Source organism: Cololabis saira, chromosome 14 (assembly GCF_033807715.1).
Source record: "Cololabis saira isolate AMF1-May2022 chromosome 14, fColSai1.1, whole genome shotgun sequence".
Lineage (NCBI taxonomy): Eukaryota > Metazoa > Chordata > Actinopteri > Beloniformes > Belonidae > Cololabis > Cololabis saira.
In genome coordinates, this window is record NC_084600.1 from 12,989,217 (window position 1) to 13,005,286 (window position 16,070).

At 41.2% G+C, this 16,070-nt stretch overlaps 1 protein-coding gene across 1 annotated transcript; it reads right to left on the reverse strand.

The window, feature by feature from the left end:
* Window positions 1-1,412: 1,412 nt before the first annotated feature.
* On the reverse strand, window positions 1,413-15,696 carry LOC133459629 (von Willebrand factor A domain-containing protein 7-like). The gene is made up of 16 exons (XM_061739762.1): window positions 15,664-15,696; window positions 13,546-13,736; window positions 13,185-13,457; window positions 13,004-13,097; window positions 11,631-11,765; window positions 10,144-10,330; window positions 9,867-10,042; window positions 9,624-9,736; window positions 9,407-9,523; window positions 6,226-6,426; window positions 6,021-6,153; window positions 4,643-4,792; window positions 3,100-3,192; window positions 2,749-3,008; window positions 2,374-2,667; window positions 1,413-1,864 (listed from the first exon to the last, which is right to left on the reverse strand). The coding sequence occupies exons 2-16, from the start codon at window positions 13,726-13,728 to the stop codon at window positions 1,472-1,474; spliced, it is 2,802 nt and encodes a 933-aa protein (XP_061595746.1). The 5' UTR covers window positions 13,729-13,736; window positions 15,664-15,696; the 3' UTR covers window positions 1,413-1,471.
* Window positions 15,697-16,070: the final 374 nt, after the last annotated feature.

Below are 16,070 nucleotides of genomic sequence, written 5' to 3' on the forward strand. Positions count from 1 at the left end.
TTGTTTGTTTGCCCCCCCCTTTGTTAAGCGACCTTGGGTATCATGAAAGGCGCTATATAAGTATAAGTTATTCTTCTTCTTCTTATTATTATTAAAATTATTACCTGATTGCATCATTCAGCTGCCTTCACTTCAGATGCTGTAGGTTACTGTTTTAAATAGATAATGGAATAAAAATCCTTTCTTAGTCTGAATTATGCTGTTTTCTAGCCACTTGATCTGCAGAGTTTTGCTCTGCTAAAGGTTGAAGGCTCTTGGGTGATACCGGTCACAAAGCATTTCATTTCAGGACTGTTAAGACCTGAGGAGTCGACGGCCTACACATTCTCTCACAAAACAAAAAAAAAGAAGCAATTCTCATCTGATGCCTATTTAATTGCATTTACAAGGAAACGTTTCTTCTCACTCTTAAAATGTACAGGTCAAACCATAGCTGACATATTTGATGAATGTAGCAATGTGTCTATAAATTTGTAAGTAAGGAAGTGTTTAATTTGCAAACAGCCACAATGCTGGGGTTGCTGATCGCATGTATGGCAAACTCAGGTTGCTTAGAGCAGCATATGAGAGGCAGAGGAAACTCTGATATTCAAACGAATGGAAAGCAAAATTCAATCTTTGAATGACTAGTACTAAATGAATATGTAACTAGGGACAACTGTTTACAGTATTGCATATAAACTAACCATTGCAGCTTCCTGCATTGTAAGAAAAAAAAGACAGAGTAAATGTTTATATACTACTTTTTATAATACCTTTAATTTAACAAAATGTATCTAGCTTCAAGTACTTGCTTCTGAATCTTTGCATCTGACCAGATAGATCACTTATTAAAATTAAAATAAATTTAAATGCCATCCATCCATCCATCCATCCATCCATCCATCCATCCATCCATCCATCCATCCATCCATCCATCCATCCATTTTCAAACTTCATCCTAGTCAGTCACAGGAAATCTAATTTCATATTACCGTATTTTCCGCACTATAAGGCGCACCGCACTATAAGGCGCACTAAGTATATGGTAAAATACTGTACTATAGTGGCTGGGGTTGAGTTACGTATCTACCTGATGGACAGGAGATGCTACAAAATCCTACAGCAAATGCAAAAAAAAAAACGAAGAAAAGTACCGTATGTCAAACTTTATTAACAAAATAATAAAATAGCTTTGCTCCGTCTCGTCAAAGTCGCTATTATGCGAGTCAGCGTCGCTGCTGTTGTCTTGAACGTCTGTGACGATTCCTGACGTTTTTAGCGCCGTTACTTCGGCGACACCAACTACAGTAGCTACAATCCCCCTGACTACAGTAACAGAAATTACCGTAATGATCATATATAAGGTGCACTGTATTATAAGACGCACTGCCGGTTTTTGAGAAAATTAAAGGCTTTTAGGTGCGCCTTATAGTGCGGAAAATACGGTATTTCTTAACCATTGATTTGTTCTTCATTATTGATTGAGTCATTAGCACATTAATACACCTAGTGCCACGATGCCCAACAGCCACAGGAAGGGTGAGAGCCTGACTCTGCTGGACGCAGAGACGGCGGCGGTTGAGCCCCCTTGGGCACTGTAGAGGCAGGAGCCCACGTTCCCCACCCGATCCACAACCAGCAGCTCCACATCGGGTGCACAGCAGGACGCAGTGTAGGTTACCAGCCTGGTGTTGTCGTCGCCAGCTACCAGGGTGGCGTTCAGGGTCCCATTGCCTTGTACGAGGCTGACCCGGTCGACACCAGCCCCTTCAACCCCATCAGTGGCCCTGACGGAGAGCTTCCATGTCGACAGGCTGCAGTTTTCAGAGCAGTTGGACACCAGGCTGAGCAGCTGGCACCCTGGCAGAGTGTAATCAGTCACCTAGAAGTGGGTGAAAAGGTCCATAAATTCATTTTGACACCATTTTCCCATCATTAATCCCATGTTGAGTATTTCTCCTCAGCAAATTTCCAAGGAAATTACGGCACAATAAAGCTGCCACTGAGGAATTTCATTGAATACGTTTAAAGGTGTCACGCCTGCTGTCAGGCTGGTGTGGTGAGGGCCCAGATGCAGGAGAGCGAGGCAGGAGTTCACAACAAAAAGGGGTTTATTCCAGAAAAGGCAAGAACCAAAAACCAAAAGCGCTGCTTGGCAGGATCAAAAAACAGAAACAGGATCAAAACCTGGAGCAAAAACAGGAAACATGGAGGGAAGCACAGTACGGAACCACAAGGAGCAAGGGAATGACAAGACCAGATATACACAGGGGATAACGAGACACAACGAGACACAGGTGCAGACAATCAGGGCAGATGGGACAGGCGGGGCAAAACAGAAACTCAAAGACTGGGGGGGAAGTGTCAAACCCGGACAAAAGGTAGTATTACCGGATTAAGAACAGAGATGCGCAGTACGATGTAGTTTGTGTCTGCTGCCCCTGGAGCCTCCGCCTCAATCGTCAGTGTGACATCCGTGCCAGAGATGGTGTTGAGAGGTGCTGAAAGGCTCACTGTGCCATTAGTAGTATTTCCACTCTCCACAAATAAAAGGGACGGAGATGTTAGGTCGAATTGTCTGTTGTTGGTGGCTCGGACGGTGAAGTTCCCACCGGTTCCATTCGTCGTCAGGGAGAAGGGCACTAAGAGTGGTGTGCCTGGTACCAGTATGCTCTCTGGATCCGCCTAAATAAAAAGGAGAATCTTTTAAAAAAAAAGTGTTCATATAAACTTTGGGGGTCTGTCAAAACAGTGATGGACACTCACAGTTACAGTCACATTGGAAGCTCGGAAGGTGGTGGGCGACTGCCTTCGGAAGACATTTGAAGAGCTGGGAATACTTCCTGTCACCCGAACTACAAACTCCACTGACGGTATCATAGCAACATGGACTAAAAAGTTCCCACTCCCCTGTGGCACCACATCTCCTTTAATCTCCTGTGACCCTGAGGACTCAACTAGAGCGACTTCTGTCAGCGTGGCAGAGTCGCTCCCACTTAAAGACACCAACAGGCTGCCGTTGAGACCTTTTAAAGAAAAAAAACAATAATACTATAACACATATATTGGTTTTCTGTTCCTAAATTATTACATTCGGATCTTTAAAGATGTCTTTACCAGCGCGGGGGCGCGTGTCCAGGGCATCAAATCCAGGGAACGGGCCACGAGACGGCTCCACGAAGTCAAACAAGAAGTCAATCGAACTTTGACCTGCAAATTCAGGAAGGAAGGAGTAAAAGACATTTAGGTAAATAAGCAACGCTCTGCTGCGCAAGGACTTTGTTTCTGTAGCTGAAGATTCAAAGAATTTTCAGAAGTGGTCACAGAGGTTTGTGTAAACTGTTTCAGAAAAGTATTTTTTTTTCTGTTAAACTAAAACAGGACACTAAAGTTTCCCATCCATGGCTTAAATAAACATGTAGATATGAACATTTATTAATATATGTAGATATATAGACGTATATTATGGATATAGATACATGTATGTTATATGTAGGTATGTATATGGATATATTGAGTTGTATTATACGTACAGTATTTGTGTATCTATATCTCTGTTAATATATACTGATTTATAGTTATATGTAGATATGTCGGTATATAGATTTATAGTCATTTTTATGTATATAATTGGAGGTAAATATATGAACCAGTGTATACATAGCATATCTACTCTTATATAGTTATTCAAGTATATTGTTATACCATTGTTGTCTATTGTTCTCTATTATATTGTAGTATTATAGTAAAGTAATGATAATGTAATACTATGCATATAATTACTTTTATTAGTACATTCATACATAGTAGCAGAACTTAATGCTGGGTGTTTGTTTTGTTTTCTTTTGTTTGCCTTGATTTGCTTTGATTTTGACTATATTTATATATACATATAATTGAGTATTATATCACTGTATTGAACAGTTATTGAAACTCGTCTTGTTATATGTAAGAATGTTATATGTAAGAATGTACTGTATGTAAGATTCCGAGGTAAGATTAGATAAGTGGTTATTTCATTCCTATCCGTTTCGAGCAGGTTGGTGGATCCGTGAACTATTATTATATGAACTGGTGTACATATATATATATATATATATTTCTATTCTGTTTTTTTACTTTTTTGTACGCTTTTTTATCATGCATGTTTGAAACAAAATCTTCAAATCAAATCAAATATTATTCTGATGCTAGTCACAGACAAAGTATGAGTCAGGTCTTTCCCAAACTGGTTTTTGAAGAAGGGGCTTCTCGTTAATTTGATCTACAATAAAGTCCTTTGGGGAAAAGTTACAGATCCCATTACCTTCCTGTACACGGCAAACACACAGCTGAAGTTCAAAACCAAGAGAATGTTCTTAGGGACACACAATAAAGAAAGTGCACTTAAGAAACTGTTCGTATGAGGTTAAGTGTCCAATCAAAGTTTGCTTGGCTCAACTAATAACATAGAGTGATTAAATTATCTTCCTAGGTTGTTTTTTCATTTACATTGCACAGTACTAATAAGTATAAGACAGCTGTTTTCATTTCACTTGCCTCATTTGAGAATATTTGCTCCTGCAATGTCATAAGTTATAAACATTTAGTTATGTTCAGTTTCCTCACACACAGTCTAAGGCCTCAGGTAACGCACAAAAGTATAATTGCAGTGTCTCACCTATGACTTTCAAAGTGTAGGGGTTAGTCGAATCCATTCTGATTTCCCAGTCTCCGACTTGTGTCTGTAGCTGCACCGTTTGGAGGTTTCCCACTAACGAGACTGAAGTGATGAGTGATCCTGTCGTGTCAGTGCTGACCTGAGATACACCTGTACACAAACATAATGTCATGGCATAATGTCATGTTCTGGTCTCTGGAAAGCGCCTAGAGACAACTTCTGTTGTAATAGATGCTATATAAATAACATTGAATTGAATAATAACTGTGCTGCTCACAAAACACTGAAGAGTGTTTTTAAAATGCTAATCACTGTGATTTAATGAAAATGTAACAAACAAAGCTTTTATTATGTAGTATCTTCAATAAAGAGTGCACTTCACATTAATTGGTGAGGAATTAAAAATACAGATTCCCTTATTTTCTAACTTCAATGTAAGCTCTGTTACATTGTTGCAGAGAAACAGGTTCAAACATTTCTTAAATGATCTAATGATGACATGAACATTGATATCTGTACGTCGGTAGATTCAACAATGCACGTCTGTTTGAAACACCGGCCCACAACAGTATCAGTGTAAAACCGCTCTGTTTCAGGACAAAAATTATTGCTTCCAGGATCAAGATAGTACGTACACATGCAGCGATTCAACCTGGTTGCAGATCTTATCACATAATGACATGCAGAAGATTGGATCACTTGTCTGATTATACATGCTGTTCTGAGATCAGACTGAATCAGATTGAATAAGCCACTGTAACCAGAGCATGGCTGACTCCGTGACGCTAGGTGGCGCTGTAAAGGTCCGCGTTCCTACTTTTCCGCCCATCCATGAACCTCAAAATGTTTAACTCTTGCATCTGCCGTAGCAGAAAACGCGTCTCCTCGTCGGACCAAAAATGAGTTCTTCCTGTAGACATGTTTTGAAGAATGGAATGAAAGAATGAAAGAATGGGTAAACACGCGCCGCCTCCTTTTCAACTACTGAGCATGCGTCGTCTCCTTTCACTTCCGGGTGAATCCCCTCCCCCGGGGGAAAACCCCACCCGGGGGAAATTCTCGAGCATGCGCACTGCAATATCTATGTCCCTGTACACATGGCGTTAACAACCTGGTTGCGACTGGCTTATCTAGGTGTTCCAAACTGGTTGATGAATCCGGCTTGACCAGGTTGACTTGACCTGGTTGAGGTGTTCACATGCAGTTTAAAAGTCGGAACGATGTCTGCAACCGATCTGCAACCAGGTTGAATCGCTGCATGTGAACGTACTGAATGTTTCACCTATAACTTCTAGAAATGTTGTGTTGGACTAGAATGATAATAAAAGCACAGGGCAGTATGTACAATCCTACATATCACTGAGAGACGCGGCGTTACCTGCAGGGCTGACGAGCGTGAAACTGACAGCGGTCCCGGTGATATGAACTGTTGGGTTTGTTACTGTTGTGTCAATTCTAAAATTGAAATTTGAAGGTTGTCCAGGGCTCCTGGCTGCCTGAAGAAGTGTCACCTAAAAGGTTACATGAAGATTAGACCAAGCAGAGACCTTTGAAGCTGGGGAATGAACAGGTGGTGAAGTTACCGTAGAGGAGCTGGTGGATTGTGTAATGATTTTTGTGGCAACAGGTAGATCAGCCTTTGTGATTTCAATAGCCTGACCTCCTGACACCTGAGCCAGGTCTCTGTACAGCTGAAGGTCAGATGCTGCTATTCTTCTGGACCGTCGCTGGTCTCTCCTTCTGCGGCGATTAGTCACCACTGAGTCGGTAATCATGAAGTTCACCTGGAAAGACCAAAACATTTAAATGAATCCAATCAGAAAGTTCTGTAGCAACTATAAGTGAGTAAAAACAAAACAATGAAACAAAAGAAAAAATCCATTCCCATTTCTTTTTAGCCCTATTTAAAACCTTACAGTGCTACTCATCTTTCCAAGAGTGCTGATTGATATGATTGATAGTGTTTGTTTGAAGAGTCCATTGAGAATTACTTTTGATTGGCCCGGAGAAGATTCTGGCGAGCCCTGAGGCGGCTCACTGCTTCACCAACACTGTGTATAGTGAGGGGAAAGGGCTGCAGACTCCGACCGGGGATGTCATTGTGCGGGGAACACAATACTAAAAGGATATTTTTCAATCTCACCAATCCCACCTATAGAGGACTGGAGGAGGGGGTCACCATGCAGAGGAAGTGTTCCAATTACAGGGAAATCATATTCCTCAGCCTTCCTGGGAAGGTCCTTGCAGTGGTGCTGGAGAAGAGAGTCTAAAGGCCCTTTTCCACTAGTACTTACTCAGCCCGACTCGGCTCGTCACGCCTCTACCCGTTTTGTCCCCGTGTGTTTTTCCACAGCCAGGTGAGAAATGGGCAGGTTAGGGTGAAGCTGCTGTGACGTACTCGATTGCGCAACCGCTTTGTTCATGATGAGAAATCAGCTGGAGCCGCGAGCGGCTGAGAGTAAAACAGCCCGTCTACATCCCTTTTTTAATTCTCTCGTCAGCCACCAGGTTTATGAACATCTGCACCTCAGAGTTGGATCAGCAAACAGACGTTTTGCGCTTTATAATAAAATTGCTGCGAGTCGCTCTCACGCTGACTCCCGCTTCCTGATTCAAACGTCTGACGGCCCCGACCCCCGACCAATCAGTGACACGGAGGGTGGTGACGTCAGAAATAGTCCCGGCTCAGCCCGCAAAGAACCTCGCCAAAATGGTTACAGAAATAGTATCTGCTTGGAGCGGCTCTACCCGTCTCAGCCCTAAGTGCAAAAGCGCAAGACGGGGCCGTGGCGGGTAGAACCGAGCTGAGGTGGGACTAGTGGAAAAGGGCCATAAGGGTGCTTTCAGACCTGTGGCCCGTTTGTTTTGTTCCGATTCAGGGGCTAATACAGTTGTTTCGTTTTTTGTTTGTGGCGTTTGTGTTCACAAGGAAACCGTCTGTAGCGGTTCAAAGCTGTTAACAAATGCCATGCGCGAACCAACTGTTCTCTCATTGGTCAGAACTGAACGCGGAGTTTCCTCTTCCGTACCCCGGGAAAAACAACAATGGTTATAAACCCTTTCACATAGAGGGCGCAAAGCGCAGACCGCCGGCGGCTTTCCCATTCCTTGTGTATGTGTTACTACGGCGCAAGAGGGGACTGCTCTGCTGCCGAGCTCAGCGGCGCCGCGCCTGCCTACCCGAATTGAAATTTTTTTTTATTTCACCATGCCACGCTGTGACGACATCTCGGCACGTCCAATAGGAGACAAGGTGGTGGAGGTTCTGCACCGACTCTGCGCCCTACCCGGCGGTGGGAGCGGCGCTCTATGTGAAAGCAGCTTTATGAGTGAGTTGTGTCGGTTGCTGTGTCGATTATGTTCTCACTACAAATGAACCGCTCCAGGTCTGGAATGGAAGCGAGCAGAGACCACCTCTCCTAGGAGATCTCGGCTTGCTTGTTTTGTCCCGCATCCGAGCCCGATTGCTGTGTTCACATGTACCAAACCAACCGATCTTTAGGGGGAAACGCTCCCTGTTTTGGAACAACTGCTCCAAACGGGACAGGTGTGAAAGCACCCTAAATGTTCGTCAGGTCTCAGGTTCAGGAGGAACAATGTGGGCTCAGTCCTGATCATGGGAACACGGACCAGACCAGTGTTCGCACCCTTGGAGGGATCACATGAGGCTGCCCCACCAGTTCACATGTGTTTGTGGATTCAACCGTGTACCTCAGGGTACTTTATGTATGGTGCTCCAGGAGTTCTGGGTCCATTGCTATGTGGTATTTTATCAAGCCATGACCTTCAGATTTCCTTGGATCAGCCAAGATTGAAACAGCAGGGATGAGAATCAGCACCACCAAATCTGATCCTTTTCTTATTTGGAAAAGCGTGGAATGCTCGCAGGGTGGCGAGTAAGACACCTCAATTTGAGGAATTCAAGTATCCGACGATCTTGTCCATGAAGGAAAAATGGATTGGGAGATTGACCGGAGGATAGGTGCCCGATCTATTGTGATGTGGGCTCTGTATCAACCTATCGTGGTGCAGTGAGAGCTGAGCGAGAAGACGAGGCTTTCTGTTTGCAGGTGAATCTACATTCCTACTCTTCCTTGGGAGGTGTTCTGGGCATTCTGGGAGGAAGAGCAGACCCAGGATATGCTAGATAGATTATGTCTCTCTCGGCTGACCTGGGAATGCTTCAGTTTTCCCTCGGAGGAGCTGGAGGAGCCGGCCGGGGAAGGGAGGTCTGGGCCTCTCTGCTTAGGCTGCTGCCCCAGTGATCCAATTTTGGATAAGCAGAGGGCGATGGATGAATTGATGGGTATTATTCTTTATAATTATATCAATATATGGATTATATCAATATATTGATATAATTATTATTATAATTTGGGTAAAACTTTAAAAACCATTGATTTAAGAATTTAAGAAATGAGACTCTCTAGCGCCACCCTTCACCACGATGGCCGTTGGGGGTACTGCATCCAACAGTGAAGCCGGCACGGGAGAACGGGGAGAACGTGCATGCAGCGTCATGTGACGTCACATCCGCAGGACAGTGCGGGAAATTCGGGACCGAATTGCAACACATTTTGCAGCACACAGCCTGTTCAAGGCAAAGGAGAGATACACTAGAGGACTCATTCTTTTGGGTTTGGAATGCTTCATCTGACATTATTACTAGAAAACTTAAAATGTATACGGATTTTTTTCATAAATCCTGCCACAATCCGGCCTCAAGCTCCTTTAAGAAAAAGAGAAGAAATAAGGCTAGCTCACCACTGTTTGTGTCCGCTCTATGAGTGCGATCACTGTGCTCCTCAAGTGTTTGTCTTTAGCAGGCGCATCCGTGAAGAGGAAGATCTCAGAATTGAAAGGGGCACTAGTCAAAGCGACCTATAGGAGGGTCAAAAGAGTAAAACATCTAAGATCGTTGTTGTTAAAGCTGTGTAGACATTAGAATGCTGTAGAAATAGTCCTACATATATTCCAGCACCTGTAACCCCGAAAGACTGTTTTCCTCATCATCTCCTCCACCAGTTGCTGTCAGTGAGTTAACAACATTCTTGAAAAGTGTGGAGTCCGAGGTCCTAATCAGGGGCCCAAATCCTGGAATTGGTTTGGGAGCAAAAGTATTAAAGGTGTGTGTGTTTTCTTTTCATCCTTCAAAGATCAGTCAGATAGAAACAACACATTTTCACAGGAGAAAGCCTGTGTCATCATTAACAGCCTACAGTACCTGGATCACTGAAAGGTACAAGAATGTAAGTTGAGGGCTCTTCTGCTGTTCCCACATGATCATTGATTATTGTGGACGTGACAGTCTTCACTGTTCTAATTTCATCACTCATGCTGCTTGAGGTGTCAATGACAAAACAAAGAGCTTTACTGGATCCTTTCAAGATCCCCACCATCCTGAGACACAGCAAGAGATGGAGAAGATTAAAGCAAGAAAAACACAGTACAGTCCATAACTGAACAATGCTGAATCTTTAGTGTTTGTTGTTTTTTTTTACTCTAGGAAAGGTTTGTCCCCAGCAGCTCTCCGGATGTCCTCTAGGAGCCCACTGGTTGCAGCTACTGCCACGTTTGCTGCTTGTCTGTGTAGATGTCCATGGCTGGATGTGAAGCTGTCTTTGTTGATCCCACCTTTAGGCTCGATCTGACTCGTTAGATCGACTGCTCCTCCATGACTGCACTTTCCTTTTCAGTAAATGGTGAATTAGGATCAATACTTTGGAACAACTCTTGTATACTTTTCAGTTATATGAGGATTTGGTATTTATTAGAAAATGTCTGCCTGTAAAATATTTCCATCTGTACAATGTAGGTATGAATGTTTCTATTGTGAATCAAACAGAGCTGTCTCATTTGAACAAACAAGCTCATGTCTATAAGATGAGAGAGTGGAACGGATCTCAGAGGAAGATGAAAACAACAGGGAAAAGGCTAGTGAGTAAGCAAAGGTTAGACATACATCTTTAATCTGTATTTAAACAAAACTCTTTATAGAAAAGCAAGCATTGTTTTGTGAAATTCTGAATCAATCTGCATTGCAGGTGAGAGCTCCTTTAAGGTTGAAATGTAACATAAGAAATAAAAATATTGTAAAGTATTCTCATTGAATCTTATCTTGTGACCCACTAGAATGTGTGGCGGTGTATTTTTCAGCCAAGATACAGACTCCACCTTCCTCATTTTACCATGTTCAGGATGTTTTGGGGGGTGTAGTTTTTGGCCAATAACAGCATACAAATGTGAGAATTATCTAAATGAAACCATTGTTTCATTCCTACATCGTACTCTGTACCTGGCTGCAATTAAGTTACATATTCAGGTTTCTCCAGGATTTCTTTCCCCCGCGGTTGTGTGCAGGGCTATGGAGGTGTTTAGGGGCTTCAGATGGTAACTGCTGTGATTTAATATCTTGAACCCAAGAATTATAGCTCAGTATCCTTTTACGGGCCCTTTTAAGCACGTTTTCTTTTTTCCTTTTTAAGTCCTCTTTAAAAAAAGAAACCAAAAAAATTCCATTTTGATCTATAATGGATAAACCGTCAAACCAGCACAAACAAACATTTGTAGTTGCTGTTCTTTGAGTCCCCGTGTAGGTGCAGCGGTTAAATCGCTTTTACAACACTGTTGAAGATTGACTCATGTTTGGTCTGTCAAGCCAGTCTTATCTAATCTTATTTAAATCTCTTTGCATTTCTCATGATGTCCCCTGCAGCTCTGGGAGGTAGTTTGTGCTGATAGCATAAATGAGAGACTGCATGAATTAGACATTACTCACTAAAAGAACATATATTCCTTTAGTGCAATATTCTAAATATTCTAAATAAATATAGTACTTTACTTTAAATGTGCCATCAATCACAAACCATTTCACTGTCTGGACATATCAGCTAAGCCTTAAGCACACATCTTTAATGTGTTTCTGGAAATGTTTTCATGATCATCTGACTAAATGCTGCTGACATTGGAAGGGGGAAAAAAAAGTTACCTTCTGGTTTGGTTGCGACACCAGGAATGATGCTAAAGTAGCCAGAGGTCAAAATCTTCTGCGCTATGATGTCATCCAGGATGTTGTTCCTGCAGTCGTCTCCATCACAACTGCGACATGTCGCCCTGCTTTCCTCTGAAAGAATGGAAGGCCGTGTTTAATTGGAAATGGAAGGCCGTGTCTGTTAAATGTTTCATTTCCAAATATGGGGTTCTCACTCTAAAAATAAACATTTTGTTACATCTAGCTCCAAATCATGATAAAAAAAAAATCACTTTTTAAGAACATTTAAAACAATATTTGTTAATTTAAAAATATATATATATATATTATATATATATATATATATATATTCGTAAAAAAGGAGTAGGAAGAAGTGTACACTTTTTCCTAGTTCCTACCATATATATATATATATATATATATATATATATATATTATTTAGGTGTAAGATTTAATATTTATGTTATATAAAACAGAGCTACAGTCAGACATTTACAGCAGGATATACTGCCATATATATGTATATATATATATATATATATATATATATATATATGGTAGGAACTAGGAAAAAGTGTACACTTCTTCCTACTCCTTTTTTACGAACATATGTTTATATGAAGATGTAAATGTTTATCTTTTTTATCTTTTTATTATTATTTTTACTTTCATTTTATACATGTTGGAAATAAAAATTCATTCATTCATTATATATATATATATATATATATATATATATATATATATATATATATATATATATATATATATATATATATATATATACACAGTATACATTAGAGTTGTCATGGTTGAAAAATCAAACCATTGAGACCAAATTGGTTTGGCTGTAAATATGTTTATTTCTACTCTAAAGTTGGACATGGGAGTCAATGGAGATTGACTTGCTTTTGGAGCCAGTCTAGAAACTGCAATGAAACTTAGTTTAGCATAAGCCTCAATGCGGAAATTAGATGGTTGGTATTTGGTGCGACACAGCTGACCCTTTCAAACTTTTATTTTGGCACTTCCGATTACCGGCATTGTGAATTTGCACATTATCTAGACATTTAATTTCACCCTAAACATTTATATTCAGATTTTACATATAGATTAAACATTTATGTTTAGATTTAAACATTTAGTATGTTTCTAAGTTAACAAATATTGTTGTAAATGTGATAAAAAAGTGACTTACAAAAATTCACACCACTTTTTAAAGTATGATTTGGAGCTAAATGTGACAAAATGCACAAGCATAAGCTGCAAATGGGGCCCCATGTATAAAACCCTCCAAACAGCATTCCGTCTCAGTTTTATCAGTATTATCTGTAAGTATGCTGTGATGGCTGTGTTAGCTATCTCTTTACCTGCTATGTTACCAACGCTGTTGTCAGCTCTGATAAGATTAGAGTTTGGTAGTGTGTTTCCCAGTTCCACCCAGTTACTGTGACTGTAGAAGTCCTTCAGGATTGCAAAAGAATAATAGAATTAATAACATGTCCACATCCCTTTGAATTTTTGAAACAGCTTCAGGAAACTACTTTATACCTGTAAAGGATGCAGAATTTGTCCTAATATCTCTCTTGCTGCCTCGTAATTCTCTTGCTTGTTGCTGGCTTTGACAGCTGTTATTCCCTCTGTGATGATTCTCCTTCCTTGAATGAAGTTTTCGTCATCGAAGTGAAAGCTTGCATTGAGAGCGTGGCGGATGTCGACTCGTATATTCCTCAGCTGGATAAAAAAGATTGCTTGGCGAAAAGTCTTAGAGGACTGCGGTGTGTTGCAGGCTGCAGTGACCCCCTCTGTGGTGAAAGGCTGTGTCTGTACGAACAAAGTCAGAGTTTGTGAGAAGGAATAAAAGAGGTGCACTCATTTGTGTAAAAATGACATAAATGAAATCGAACCATACTGGAGAATTGAAGTTTGTCCCCTCTTTTTGGGCCAAAGCACGGCAGGTCTGCACAGTGGTTTCCAGTATTGCTTGCTTTGTGATTTCCAGGTGATTTAGAGAGTCACCTGGCAATATCCCAAAACCCTGAACTCCAGTTTCCAGGAGCAGGAGACACAACAGAGGCAATCCTGAAGATGTCATTGCTCAAGCTGTGAGAAGAGGAAAGAAACACTGCTATTTAAATTATTCTCCCTCATCACATAGACTGTGGCACTTTGATATTTTCTTCATATTCAACAGCTAAATAACTTTTGAACACAAAATAACTGCTATGATGCCCTCCAGTCAGGTTTTAGACAGAACCACAGCACTGAGACTGGGCTGACCAAAGTGTTGATGACATGTCTGAATACAGACATGTCATCAACACTGTATATACAGTTCCTACTGTACTACAGTTCCTTAGTTTTACTGGATCTCAGTGCTGCATTTGAGCATCTGCATCTGTGCAGAAAACGTTTTTATTCTCTTCTTTCAGAGGTACACGTGCACCAGCACCTTCAGCAGAGCTGCAGTCGAGCTCCGCTCTGCTTCCGTCCTCTTCCGTCTCCAGGGCCCGCACACTACTGAAATACACAGGGAGTGATTAGACACACCTGTGTACCATCAGCTGTTCCAGCCGCGTCACCTGTGCGCCACTCCCCCGCACTCCCTCTCTCCCCTGCAGACCATGCCCCAATCCTGCACCCTGCCAAATGTACTAAACTGGTTCAAAACATACTTAGAGAAAAGGAGGTACTTTGTGTCAATAGGTAACTTTACATGTGAGCAGACAAGAATCACATGTGGAGTTCCCCAAGGTTCCATCCTGGGACCTCTTCTGTTTAACATCTCCATGCTCCCACGGGCACAGATTATGAAGAACAATAAAATAAACTAGCTATGCAGATGACACACAGATATATATTTCAATGACATCAGGAGACAGAAGCTCTTGGTAAATTGATTGAGGAGATCAATGACTGGATGTGCTACAACTTTCTCCAGCTAAACAAAATCCAAACTGAGCTAATTGTCTTTGGAGCCAAAGAGAAACGATTACAGGTCACCACAGAGCTTCAAACTTTACACCTGAAAACCACCAACCAGGCCAGAAATCTGGGTGTAGGGATGGACTCAGACCTACATCTGGAAAAACACATTGAGAACCTTAAGAATATATCATGGATAAAAGATCTGATGTTTCAGCAGAACCTGGAAGAACTAGTTCATGTATTCATCTTTAGTAGTTTGATTATTGTAACAGCATCTTTACAGTCCACCTTAAAAGTCAGTTAGACAACTGCAGCTCAGGTCTATGGACATGAGCTGCAGACTTTAAAGTTCTGATGCTGGTCTATAAAACTCTGAATAGACCAGGACCAAATTACATCAATGACTTTTTAGCCCAGTATGAACCTTCGAGACCCATCAAGTCATCTGGATCCAGTTTTTTTTTTTTTTTTTCACACATGGAGAAACAGCTTCTATGCTCCACATGTCTGGAACAAACTCTCAGAAAGCCTCAGATCAGCTGAAACACTCAATGTATTTCAGTTCAGGTTTCAAGACTCACCTGTTCTCGGCTGCCTTTGAGTAATGCTCTATATCTCCACTGGTACTTTTCAAAACTTCATCATATTTTAACTACTGATTTTATCAGACTTTCATCTGTTTTTCTTACTTTTTTCTTTAAATTTTAAATCATGCTCGTTATTTATGTTTTAATATATTTGTAAAGCACTTTGAATCCCCTTGTTGTTGAATTGTGCTCTTGAAATAAAATTGCCTTATTGCCTTATTTAGTGTCAATCATATATGACCTCCAGGTACTGTAAGTGAGTGCATATTTTCTTGTTGCTGTCACTGCTTGGTTGTTGTTACCTCATGTTTCAACTCTTGTCTAATTGACTTTCACATTGATGTATAAACAATCAAATACTTAACTCAATTTGTTGGATGTAACATCTGACCATTTTTTTATAAAATGACACAAATTACTTTCCTTGACAAATTCAGAAACCTCTTATATTTTTATACTTTTCAGATCTTTATCTTTGAGGTGTTGCTTAGTAGTTAAAAACGAAAGCTTCTTACCTGGATCTTCTACAGCACTGTGTGAGTATTTTGTCAACATTAACTTTTAGTCTGGTATGTGTCCAGGCGGAGCCATGGTGGACTTGCTCAACCGGTTATGTTGCTGAGATTCAATGAGATTCTATGAAGGGTTTAGAACAGGGGTCACCAATCCTGGTCCTCGAGGGCCGGTGTCCTGCATGTTTTAGATGTTTCCCTGCTTTAAAACACCTGATTCTAATTAATCATCGTCATCAGCTTGTCATCCAGGCCTGCACAATTCTGTTAATGACACAGTCACTTGTATCATGGTGCAATGAAGCAGGGAAACATCTAAAACCTGCAGGGACACCGGCCCTCGAGGACCAGGATTGGTGACCCCTGGTTTAGAAGATGCTGGTGCTGCAGCGTCACATCTTTGACTTTTA

Coding starts and splice junctions, on each gene's coding strand:
- LOC133459629 (XM_061739762.1), bottom strand. CDS start 13,728: ATGACATCTTCAGGATTGCCTCTGTTGTGTCTCCTGCTCCTGGAAACT. Junction 6,154..6,225: donor AATCCACCAGCTCCTCTACG/GTAACTTCACCA, acceptor GTAACCTTTTAG/GTGACACTTCTTCAGGCAGC. Junction 1,865..2,373: donor GCATCTCTGTTCTTAATCCG/GTAATACTACCT, acceptor ACCCACTTCTAG/GTGACTGATTACACTCTGCC.